This window comes from Neophocaena asiaeorientalis, unplaced genomic scaffold (assembly GCF_003031525.2).
Source record: "Neophocaena asiaeorientalis asiaeorientalis breed wild unplaced genomic scaffold, Neophocaena_asiaeorientalis_V1.1 scaffold30, whole genome shotgun sequence".
Classification (NCBI taxonomy): domain Eukaryota; kingdom Metazoa; phylum Chordata; class Mammalia; order Artiodactyla; family Phocoenidae; genus Neophocaena; species Neophocaena asiaeorientalis.
In genome coordinates this window covers 11,470,449-11,481,917 of record NW_020174923.1, presented here as the reverse complement: position 1 = coordinate 11,481,917, position 11,469 = coordinate 11,470,449, and the positions used below count along the sequence as shown (strand labels likewise).

Here is an 11,469-nt window from a genome sequence, read left to right as displayed (position 1 = left end):
CCCGCCGGTCCCCCGGGCAGACCTTGCCGCCACTCCCCAGTCACCACCACCCCGCCAGCCCGCACCCCGCCCCGCGCGGCCCTTCCTGCCCCGCCTGACGACTCCGCACCTCGGCCCCACAGGCCGCCAGGCGATCGGGGAAGGCGCGGAGGCGGCTTCGCACGCGACCCCACACCACTCCGTTCCCCGACATGAGCAGCTCTTCCTGGCACCCGTGGGCGCCGCCATCTTAGGTCCAGCCTCTTCCGGCACCCAACAACTTAATAGGTCGGAGCTTCCGCCCACAACCTTTCTTGCGCTTTGTCATTGGCCAGGCTTCAGCCCTCGCCTCCGCCTCTTCCCCGGAACCGCTCCTGGTGTTCCAGAGCCTTGCAATTGGCTCGCGGTTTTGTCTGTCTTTGTCCTTGGACTTTGGATTGGTTCACGTGCAAATTGTTTCCCGAAGTCAGCCGCAGGGCCCGCCTCACGCGAGTGATTGGCCAGTGGGGTCGGACCCGCGCAGTTATTGGAAGGGGCTCGGGCCTGGCGGGAGCTGGGCGGGGCCGGAAGCTGACCGGCACCATGGCGGCCACGGTGCCGCTGCGGGACCGCCTGAGCTTCCTGCACCGGGTGAGTGCGGGGTGCCCCGGCCCCGCCGCGCGCCGCCTCCTGGTCTGCCCCCGGCCCGAGCCGGCCGCCTCCCTGGCTCCGCTCGACCCTCGCGGCGTCCCCGCGCCGGGCTCTCCAGCTGCTCCTGAGCTCGGCGTCCCCTCCGTCGTCCCCCGGCCCCTCCCACTTATTCTCTCTACTCTTTTCCACCCCCTTCCGTCCCCTCCTACAGCCCAGACCCCTCCTCCTCTCCCGTCCTACTCTTCGGCCCCTCCCAAAGCTGGGGGTCCCCACAGCACGTACGTCGAGGGGGCAGGTGAGGCCACCCGTGTGTCAGGCCCACTGGGGACAGTGAGACCCCCTTGAACAAAATCCAAGTTGGAGAAGAGAGCTGTGGGACACCAGTTTTTGTTTTCTTACCCAACTTAAAGTATCAATAACCTTACAGAAAAGGAAACATAGTGACCCCAAATTCTGTCTAAGATAAACACAACCAGACACTGGTCCGGGAAACAGGGGAAAACCTTTTATTCAGTGGCTCAGGCAGTGGGGGAAGCCCTGAGCTCCACTCCAAATTGTGCAGAGAGGACTGAGAGTTTTCAGGACAGAAGGAGGGAAGGGTGGAGCTCAAGTGAAAAATTATAGGCAGCTGGGCAGTGTCCACGGGATACCAGCTGCTGTGCTGATAGCTGGTGGTTACAGAAGCTAGGATCCCATCGTCCATTAGCGACTGGGAGACAGCCCCTGTCCTTCCTGGTGGTTACATTTAGAGGAGTGGCCTTCAGGCCCTTGAGAAAGATACTCCCGACTTGTAGGAGTTCCGTGTTCACAATTGTAGGTCCTTCTTAGAAAATGCTTCTGAAATGATCTTGAACCAGTAAATTCTCCTTGCACCTCGAGCTTCCTCAGGCAGGCGGTGGGGATGGGGGTGGGGGGATTCCCAGTTCACCCTCGTGCTGCCAGAAGCACAGTCAGTTCTCTTTGAGCAGAGATTTCGCTATGTGCCAAGCATTCTACGGTTCTGCAGACCTTGCCAGCTCCCCTCTGGGTCTTGGTGGACAAATAGCTAAAGAGTGTGTACACACACAGCCTCGTGCGACATTCAGGCAGACCGTATCTGTGGCCAGCACCTCCCGGAGTGCACCTGAAGTCTGTCTACGCTGAGGCTCATGGCCCCCAGATGTTCAATGATGTGGAACGGGTGTTTCTGGGTTTTATCCCTATAAGCTCTACGTCTTTGTGCTGAGTCAGCTCTTAATGTAAAGTCGTTTCTGCTAACAGGTAAACGTGAGACACGCAACGAAGTTGGTTGTTCTTGCTTTGGGTTGTTTCCGTGGAGTCCCTTCATAGAAGTGGAGCTGTGGGTCGGTCAGGCTGAATGGTTATGTCACTTTGCTGATTTGTGTTCCGGAAAAATGTAATCTTCCCAGTACCCTGCGTGGGAAGTGGGAAGGGGGCTGACCCCAAGGGCTTTTTTCTTTTTTTGCCAGTCAGTAAGTAGGTAAACTAAAGGTGGTTTTAAGTTGTGCGGCTGTAAGCATAGGGTTCTGGGGGCCATGCCGAATCCTGACCCAGAGGGCCCGTCACCATGGAGACCACCACCCATTTCCTCTTCCCAGGCGTTCATGCTGACCTCCACAAGGGAGGCTCCTGCAGGCTTCCTGTGGCCAGTAGGACCATAACTGCCCTCTCTGGGTCCCCTTACCCTGTGGCATGCCAACAACGAGATCTGTGGAGACTGGTGCCCCGAGAACGAGGGCTCCTGTGGCCCATCTGAGGAATGGGTGGCCCCTTTGGTGGCCGGGGGCCCCCTGTGTGCATGGCCACTCACTGTGGGCAGGGCTCTCCCTCCCTTTCAGCTCCCGATTCTCCTGAAGGGAACGTCGGATGATGACATCCCGTGTCCAGGCTACCTGTTTGAGGAGATCGCCAGTATCCTTCCTTGTGGACACATGTGGGGGCCCTGGAGCAGGGTTCCTGGGCTTCTACCCTGAGCGGGCCACGGCTCCTTTACCATGGTAGCCAGGTGTGAGCGGGCTCTGAAAGCCGCACTACTGATGATATGAGGCTCAGGAAACCCTAGAAGCCTGATGCTCCTGAAACCAGGGCCGGGGTGGGTGCCTGTTGGGGGGACACACTGAGGAGCGTGTGGCAGGAAGGCCTGGCTTCTCTCCCAGGCCAGCGGCCTCGTGCGGCCCAGGGTCAGCTCACCCCTTCCCTAACCGAGCGCCTCCCAGAGATCTCCCACGAGTCCCTGGGCAGCAGCCGGTGCCTCCTGGAGTACCTGCTGAGCCGTCTGCAGAGCGGCTCTGGCCGCGTGAAGCTCAAGGTGAGTCCGTGAGCGGCTCCACAGACTTTCCTGGGGGTTAGTTTAGGGCCCAGTCCTGCCCCCGGTGGTGAGGCTGGAGGGGAGGGGTGAGCCGGGGGCGCGGTGGCTGTGTCAGGAGGGGTGCCATTCTTTGGGCCCAGCTCTGCCCCACGTGCCTGCTCCCCCAGGTACTGAAGATCCTGCTGCACCTGTGTGGTCATGGCTCCTCGTCCTTCCTGCTCATCCTTAAGCGCAACCCCGCCTTCATCCAGGAAGCTGCAGGTACAGCACCGGCACAACCCAATGGAGGTGCAGGGAGGAGGGTGGCCAGGGCAGGTCTTGGCCAAATCCTATAACCTGGGCCCCCGCTCCCCCACCCCTTACTCATGCTACCACCCTGTGCTCCGTCCACCCTGTCCTCTGCTGCCAGCACCTCTGTGCCGGACCCTTCCCTCCTCCCCACAGGGCCAGGCCAGCTCAGCTGGGGGCTCCTCCAAGCCCTCCCTGTGCTTAGCCCCCTGCTCCTCCCCTGTGTTCACCGCACTGTACAGAACGACTGGTGTTTGTCCGTGAGCCCTGCCAGGCCCTTGCGGCCTGGACCTTTCCTGTCCTTGTGCCCTGCACACGGTGGGCGCTCGGCAAGTGTCTGCACCGCCATCCCTGCCACGGGCTCTCTCTTCTCCCCAGGGCTGCTCCTCAGGGCCCTAGTAAGCCTTCCACTGTTGGAAGGGCTGTGGGAGGACGGGACTGGTGAGGCCGTCAGGAGAGGTGGGGCTCTGGCCTGTCGTGGTCCAGGCGACAGGTGGGTCTGGGGTGGAGCCCCATCACTCACCCACCCCCAGACCGGAGGTGTCTGTGCGTCTCTCATCTCTTGTTAACAAGGACTTGTGGGGACATGGCCTGAGATCTTCTCCTCGGGTGGGGCAAACTGAACAGGAAGGCCTTGGTGTTCAGGCAAGAACCCACCCTGCCAAGCTGTTCCTGAGAGGGCAATGCCATGGAGGGGACTGAGTCCCTTGGCCACTGGTTGCTTGCAGGAGACCCTCAGCAGTTAGCGAGTGAGTCCCACCCACCAGGTGCTGGGACTTATCCCACCCACACCCCAAATCCACTGTCCCCCCTTTACTGCAGGCAGGACTGAGGGCAGGGTGGGGCTGGGCTGCCCGTGGGCCCTGGGCCACTATGCCAGTGCCTTGGAGACAGGGAATGGCCTTGAAGCGGGCACAGACCATGACTCAGCAGATGCCCAGAGGCATCCAGGGGGCTGGGGGTGCACTTGTCACGGCTTAGCTCCCCAGAGCTTGTGCACTGAAGCAGCACGGCTGGTTCATACTCACCAGCCAGCTGGTCAGAATGGGCCTGTCCCGCTGGGCAGCTCATGTGACCATGGCTGGTGCCAGATGTCACTTCTATCCTGGTCTCCAAAGAGGGCAGATGAAGCGGAACAGGGACAGCAGACCGTGGTTTTCTGTTGGCACCAAAATCTCTTGAGCTCTGAGCACTGCCCCCAGAGGACGGGTGCCCAGATAGGCCTGCATAGGGTGTGAGAAGAGATGGTGCTGGGAGCAGGAAGGTACACAGAGAGGATGGCCCTACTTTGGGGGCCAGGCGGGGGTCCCCTGCAATTCGAGGCTCGGGCCCCACAGGGAGGGTGGGAGCTGTGGCACGACAGCAGGGAGGTGTCCGCCCTACCTGGTTGCAGGGCTGTTGTCTGCACACCCCGGGGCTGGCCTGCCAGGGTGGAGACAGCACCAGATGGGTGAAAAGTGAGATGTTTGGACAGAGGAGACAGAGAGGCCCTGCTCTTTCTCTCAGCTCTGAAAGGATGAGGTGGAGCCAGGCATAAGGGTGACCTCCAGCTAGTGCAAGGGCCCTGCGGCAGGGAGAGCCCGTGAGTGGTTTAATGAGATTTAAGCTCGTTTGATTCACCACATCTGAAGTTTTATGAGCGGGAGACTTTTCAGACGTGGTAAGGAACTTGAGTTTTATCATCTTTGAGCCCCTGGAAGCTCTAAGTGTTTTGAATTGGACAAGAGCCCCCTCTGGTTGCCTCTGGGTGGAGAAGGGGTTGAGGGGAGGCAGTTAGGCCACGGGTGCAGGAGCTCGGGGGGGGCGGCGGCAGTGGGGTCAGGGAGTGATGCAGCCCATGATGTTCTGGAGGTTGGATTGCAGCCTCACCGCTGTGGGTGCGGGCCAGGGGGAACCGAGGGGTTGTGAGGGCATAGCCACCTCAGGCCTGGGGACGGTGGTGCATCTGTGCTTTAGGAGGCCCCCAGGGACTTGGGGGGTGGTGCTGAGCAGGGGCTTCATGGGGGGCTGGGCGGGGCCGAGGCTCACCACCTGTGTCGGGGGTGGGCTTTGAGGCTGGGCCCCTTGGGGTGGTTGGCATAGCCCAGCTCAGCTCTGCTCCCCTCTGCCTCCGTCCCGCAGTTTTCACGGGACCCCCGGATCCTCTCCACGGGAACAGCTTATACCAGAAGGTGCGGGCAGCCGCCCAGGTGAGCCCAGGACCCGGGTCTCTCCCTGCTTTTCCCACCCGGGACTCTGGTTCCACTCCTGCTGCGGGACGGGAGCCCCTGTGTGTGGCCCTCAGAGGAGAAGGGGACAGGGGTGCAGAGCAGAGGGGTGGGCGGGAGGACAGCAGCATGTGGCTGTGCTGAGTGTCTTCTGCCTCTGCCTAGGACTTGGGGGCTGCCTTGTTCTCGGACGCCTTGTCACCTCTGCCTCCTTCCCAGCCACCCAGGGCCCTGCCTCCAGCAGGTATGCAAGTACGTCCAGCCCCATCACCAGGTTCCACTCTGCGGGGGCTCACGGCCTCTCCTCCCCTGAGTGTCCGGGACTGAGGGTGGGGGTCCCCGCCGCTGCTGACGTGGGCCTCCCCACAGGCATGGGCTCCCAGTCCAGGCCCCAGAGCTCCCTACAGGGCTTCGGCTACAGCCAGGAACGGGGCCACACAGGTGAGTGCTGTGGGGATGAGGGGCCGGGCGAGGGGTGGGCGGGGCCTGTGCGCCCCCCGACTGACTTCCCTCCCACCCTGGGGCGGCAGGGCAGGTGCAGCCGGCTCTGTTTAACCGACAGGTGAGAAGCCAGGCTGAGGGTCAGCCTTGCACTCGGGCCCCCAGCGCTGGCTCCTTCAAGGAGCCAGGGGCAGAGGGTGGTGGTCCCGGCTGTGACAGAGGTGATTTAGAGCAGGCCCGGTGCCGGCCCTGCTTGCTGGGAGAGCCTGAGGCCCCAGCAGGGCCACATGAGCCTCTCATGGGCTCCGGACCGTGTCAAGCTGTTGTGCTGACTGTGTGGGCACGGCTCCCAGTCCCCTGGCACTTCTAATTCCTAAGGTGGGTCTGCCTCAGAGGCCCCACCTGTTCCTAATTTGGGGGTGGCCGCCGGATCACCCTCCGTGGGGCACTCGTGGGAAGGCCCTCCAGCCCTGGGCGTGAGCACTCCTTAAGCGGCCACGGAGATTGTGTTTCTCAGGACAAGCACCTTAGGTGGCCCCCTGCTCCGAGGCGGGGACCCAGGGGGCCCAGCGGCACAGCTTTGCTGTAAGCTGCCAAGCGTCCAGGTTCCACGGGGCCAGGATGCACTGAAGTGAATTCACCACAGAAGCTTCCGGAAGGGCCCTCTGCCTCCACACGGTCTCTGCTCTGTGACTGCAGCTTGTGTCCTGCTCCCAGGTCCTGGGTGGGGAGCAGGCAGAGGTACCTCATCCTGGGAAGACGGGGCAGGACTGAGAGGGGCTCCTCTCCGTCTCTGATGCAGGCTCTGCGGGCGAAGCCTTCCTGTCCACCATCCAGAAGGCCGCAGAGGTGGTGGCCAGCGCCATGCGCCCTGGGCCTGAGAGCCCCAGCTCCCAGAGGTCCCTTCTGCGAGGCGACGCCTACCAGCCGGCTGTGACACCTTCAGCCGGCCTCGGCCCTCCAACCCCCAGGAACCCTCTCCCCACAGCCGGCCCAGGTGCCCGAGGTATCCAGCGAGGCTCCTCCCCTGGAGGGGTCTGGCTTCCCCCTCCCAGGGCCCTGGGCTTCCTGTCACCTGTTCGGGCCAGGCCGGAGCTGATGGGGGAGGAGGAAGAAAGCAGCCCACCCATGGTGGGAGGGTGTACGAGCCACACCCTGCTGGTCCCACGACATCTCTCAGAGCCAGCATGCTCCGTTGGCCACGTGGGAACCCCCACAGAGCCAGCCGCCCACACGACTCGAGTTCCCTGGGGCCTCTGTGGTGGCTGCCTTGTCCCCGCACTGTCCGACGTCTCTGTCAGTCTGCTCTGGGTGGGAACTTGGGTGGTAAGGCCCCACGAGAAGATGGGGTCCGCCCAGGATCCCAGCTGCTCAGACACGGAAGCAGGACTTGAGCTGGGACGGGAGCCCAGCCCCAGCTCTTGTGCGTTCACCCAGCGCGTTCAAGCGGCTGTGCAGCCCGTCAGGGCCCAGGGACAACAGGGAAGCCCCCCACAGGGGCCAGGCTCCGTGGCACGTGCGTTCTAGTGGTGAGCTGTAAGAAAGGAAGGAGAGGCATCTGTCTGTGATCTCCGCCTTTCCCAGAAGCTGCTGTCACGTTTGTCTGGCTCGAAGGAAGAATGTCAGGGCTCACTGGGATTTGAGAGCTGCTGTGCTGGGCGCTGCCCCACTGCCCCAGCCCGCTGCCCTGCGTGTCCTGCCTCCCGCCTGGCCTGTGGTGCCTGGCACTGCTTCCTGCATCTTCCAGGCCGGGCGTGTCCCGTGCAGGACCCCCCACCCTGGCCCTGAGTCAGAATGTGCCCCATTCTGCCCCGTCTCCTCTCGCCTGGTGTTTCCTGGAGCTGGAGCCCAGGCGGCCGCCCTGTCCACATCTCGGGACCCAGCCCCCAGGCCCTTCCCTGGGTCTCCCCATCCAGGGCTCCTGGAAGATGGACATGGGGCCAGTCTGAGGCCCACAAGGGTCTTACCCTTGGTCACTGTTTCTTCCAGCCATGAGACACCAGCCTGGGCAGGCCGGAGGCGGCTGGGATGAGCTGGACAGCAGCCCAAACTCTCAGGATTCTTCCCAGGAAAATGACGACCTGGGCAAGGCCTCGGACTCAGGTAGTCCGTCGGGCAGTGACAGCCCCTCAGGGGCCAGCCGGGCACCCAGCGACCTGGCAGAAAGGTGAACCAGCACCCCAGGGCACCCCTCCCTGCCCTGCTCCAGGGTCCTACCCCGATGGGGGAGACTTGACCCGGAAAGGCTTCACCCCTCCTGGCATGGGTGGAGTCCACTCTCTTTCCTGACCTGCGTGCCCCCGACAGGGTCGAGGCCGTGACCCTGAGTGACTGCCAGCAGGAGCTGAGCCTGGTCCGGGCCGTGACACGGGGGCCACATTGCTTCCTGAGCCGAGAGGAGATGCAGCACTTCGTCAAAGAGTGAGCCCCTGACCCACTGCAGGCCCCCCGCCCCTGTGGAGCGGGGGTGGCGGTGGGTGGGGGGGAGTGAGCCCGGGATTCTGGTGGACCGCCCAGCTCAGCTGAGGGCCGAGAGGAGGGAGGGAGCTGGTCAGACAGCCCTCCCTGGGGGTGGACCCTGCTGACATCAAGCCCGCCCCGCAGAGAGCCCTGGGTGCCATCGCCTCCCTCGGGTGCACCGACCTGCTCTCCCAGGAGCGAGTCCTGCTCCTTGCCCAGCCTCGGCTGCAGGAGCTCAGTGTGGGCAGCCCTGGACCCGTGACCAACAAGGCCACCAAGGTGGGCAGCCTCTGGGACCCAGAGAAGCGGGCACAGGACGCCTCGGCAGCCCCACACCGTCTTCCCCACCCTCCACTGCCTTCCCTAGACCCGCCCCTCCTGCCCTTGCTGGACAGGAGGGACAGGTCATGCCCTTAGGACAGCGGTCGGGGGCCTGGCCTCTCCCCGTTCCTGGGAGCCCCATGCTCCCCCGCCCTTCTGCCCAGCAGCTCTGCCCTTCAGGCAACTCGCTCTCCCTCATGGCTCGTCTCCTGTGGGAAGCTCTCCTCGAATGCTTGGATGCATCTATCCCTCTGTTCTGCACTCTGGGTCACAGCTCGTGGGTCTGAGCTCTGCTCCCAGATCCCCAGCTCCAGGAGGACAGAAATGGTTCCGTTCGTCTGAGTCCTCTTTCCACTGATGAATGTGGGGAGGCCACCCGGAATCTTCGCTGAGGGCCCCTCGGCAGCAGCCAGGCCCCGGCCCCTCCGCCCGCTGTTGGCCTCCCTCGGCATCTGGTTTCCTCTGTGGTGGCTGAAGATTCCGATCCTTGGTCACCTGTCCCTAAACTGCCCTTCTTCAAAGCACTAGTGAACCTGCCACACACGAAACACGTTGTGGGCATGTCACGGTGGTGTTTCTAAAACCTGGGAAGGACCCAGGAGTCTGGCAGGTGGGAACGATCGGGGGTTTAGACATGTCTGTTCTCTCCGCGTGTGTGTCAGGTGCTCGTGTGGCACCTGACCAGGGGGGCTTTTCCCGCTCTGGCAGGTCACACGGCAGCTTGACGCCAGGAAAGTGTCCATTTGTGTGACAGCGGGTGGGGAGCAGCAGCGCTGCAGTTGGGGGAATAACACGAGAACAGTTGTGAGCGGCTAGCGGTCCTGCCCCCTGCTCTGGGCAGCGGCATTGAGGAGGGAACCGGGAGGGCCATGTCCTCTGAGATTCCTGGAGGAGCACAGGAGCCCTCACTGATTCCCCTCTTCTTCCCTCGTTCAGATCCTGAGACACTTTGAAGCCTCCTGCCGACAGTGGCCCCCTGCCTGGAGGCCCCCAGCCGAGCCTGGCCCCACAGTCGCCCGTGTGGGCCCATCAGACCTGCTGACCGACACCCTGCCTTTCACCGGGGGCCAGGCTTCCCTGCAGCCTCTGAGTTCAGCTCTGTTTTCGCCCAAGAGCACCGCTCCCCCATCGGGACTGCAGCCCGGCCCTGTGCCCCCGACTTCCCTGGACGGCTGCCCCCTTCCAGCCCGTGCGGATGCCAGGGAGGCCAAGACCAGACTGGCAGGTTCCAGAGAGCAGGGGGCTGGATCCGAGCGGGGCCCGTTCGGCACAGACACTGCAAAGAGAGGGCCAGAGCTTGACCCGGGCCCCGGGGATAGCTGTGGCTCCTTGTTTGCTGGCATGGAACTGGTGGCCTGTCCCCGCCTGGTGGGGGCCGGGACTGCTGCAGAAGAGCCCCTCCCAGCCTGCCAGGCTCCCTGGACGTCCTCACAGAGGGTGGCATCAAAAGAGCCTTCTGGCTCTGAGCCATCAGCTTTCGCATTCTTAAACTCATGATCTTGTCAGCCTGGGCCACTTGCAGAGTCTCTGTGTCCCCCAGCCCCTCACTCCTAGGACTCTGTGACTTTGTGCTGTCCCCATGTGCCCAGAGCCTCTGTGTCCCACCAAAGAGTGGCTCCCCTCAGGTGTCTGCAGTCGGCCTCGCCCTCCTCTGGCCTCCTCCCCTCACCCACTGAGGCCTTGGTGCGGGCAGCCACCCAGCCAAGTAAGCTCAGAGTGGACAGCCCACCCAGTGACGAGAACAGCCACCAGTAAAACACAGATAATATTTCAGGAGTCCACGAACCAGCCAGAGCCAGGCCGGCACTGCTGGAAGGGTCATCCTTGCCCGTGGGGGCTACTCCCCAACCTTGTCCCTGAGGTGGGTTCCCCATTTTTTCTGCTGGGGGGCAGGACCCCCCCCCCCCACAGCCCACCCCGTGGGTGTGATGGCCGAGGAGCAGCCCCCCGAGCAGCCCGCAGGACACACAGGGAGGGCGGGACGGGCACAGAATGAGGAGCCGAGTACTTGCTGAGACTGGCAGCCGGCGGGCCCTGGGCTGCTGGGTCCCCCACCTCACAGCCATCTGGTCTGGCCGGATGAGCACACCACCCGCTTTTCCCAGTTGCCAAAGGGATCCTAAGGGAGGACAGTGGGGTGGGTGGGATGGCGTAGCCTGCCTGGAGGGTGTGGGCGGGAAGGCCTGCTGACCGAGCTCAGAGACCAGACACTGCTCGGAACTGTCCTCAGTCCCCAGGGTCCTCACGGGCACACAGAGAGGGGCACCAGGGGGAGACAGACAGGCCCTGTCTGCAGGCTGAGCCCAGGCCCGGCCCCCAGCCAAGCTTCTGCTGTTTCCAGACGACAGGCCTGAGAGGAGGACCGCAGGGCCACCTCAGTCATTCCCCCCTGCCCCCACTGTCTCCTTGGCCAGAGACTGGCCATTTGGACTTGAATTCCTATAGCAGCAGGCAGGCACAGGGCCTCACAAATGCTGACCTCGGGGTCCCCTGGGGAAACCCCTGCCTGCCTGGCCCTCAGAAACAAGGATTTTTGGGTGGATTTGGAATCACTGCTTGGGTCTTTGAGCTCAGATCCCTCTCTCAGCGGGGGTAGGGGGGGTGTCCTAAGCAGTGTCACACCTTCTCGTCCAGCAGGATGGGGTCCTTTCCAGCACTGGGTCCCTGTGTGACCTGTGTCAGCTCCCCCTCGCCGTGACCACTGCCAGCAGACTGTACGGCCACCTCAGAGCAATGGCTGTGGTCCCTCTTGGAAGAACTGGGGTTGACCTGGGGTCACACCTCCTACATAAACACTGCTGTTCACACAAAGCTGCACTGTTTGCTTTTTTTTAA

General features: G+C 63.0%; 2 protein-coding genes across 2 annotated transcripts in view; one reads left to right on the top strand and one right to left on the bottom strand.

The window, feature by feature from the left end:
• The window catches only part of NDUFAF8 (NADH:ubiquinone oxidoreductase complex assembly factor 8), a 2,861-nt gene extending 2,668 nt beyond the window's left edge, over positions 1-193 (bottom strand). Inside the window, exon 1 of the mRNA XM_024760533.1 lies at positions 93-193. Within this exon, the coding sequence (XP_024616301.1) occupies positions 93-193 (101 nt within the window). The remainder of the gene's footprint in view (positions 1-92) is intronic.
• A 330-nt stretch (positions 194-523) lies between these two features.
• On the top strand, positions 524-11,436 carry TEPSIN (TEPSIN adaptor related protein complex 4 accessory protein). The gene is made up of 12 exons (XM_024761032.1): positions 524-609; positions 2,448-2,520; positions 2,826-2,917; positions 3,085-3,178; positions 5,327-5,394; positions 5,578-5,656; positions 5,782-5,853; positions 6,656-6,859; positions 7,843-8,020; positions 8,161-8,274; positions 8,388-8,592; positions 9,571-11,436. The coding sequence occupies exons 1-12, from the start codon at positions 562-564 to the stop codon at positions 10,129-10,131; spliced, it is 1,788 nt and encodes a 595-aa protein (XP_024616800.1). The 5' UTR covers positions 524-561; the 3' UTR covers positions 10,132-11,436.
• Positions 11,437-11,469: the final 33 nt, after the last annotated feature.

Bases quoted from the DNA above. Each gene is read 5' to 3' on its own strand.
- TEPSIN (XM_024761032.1), top strand. From the start codon at position 562: ATGGCGGCCACGGTGCCGCTGCGGGACCGCCTGAGCTTCCTGCACCGG. The intron at 610-2,447 runs GTGAGTGCGGGG...CCTCCCTTTCAG, and splicing joins GCCTGAGCTTCCTGCACCGG to CTCCCGATTCTCCTGAAGGG. The intron at 8,021-8,160 runs GTGAACCAGCAC...TGCCCCCGACAG, and splicing joins CCCAGCGACCTGGCAGAAAG to GGTCGAGGCCGTGACCCTGA.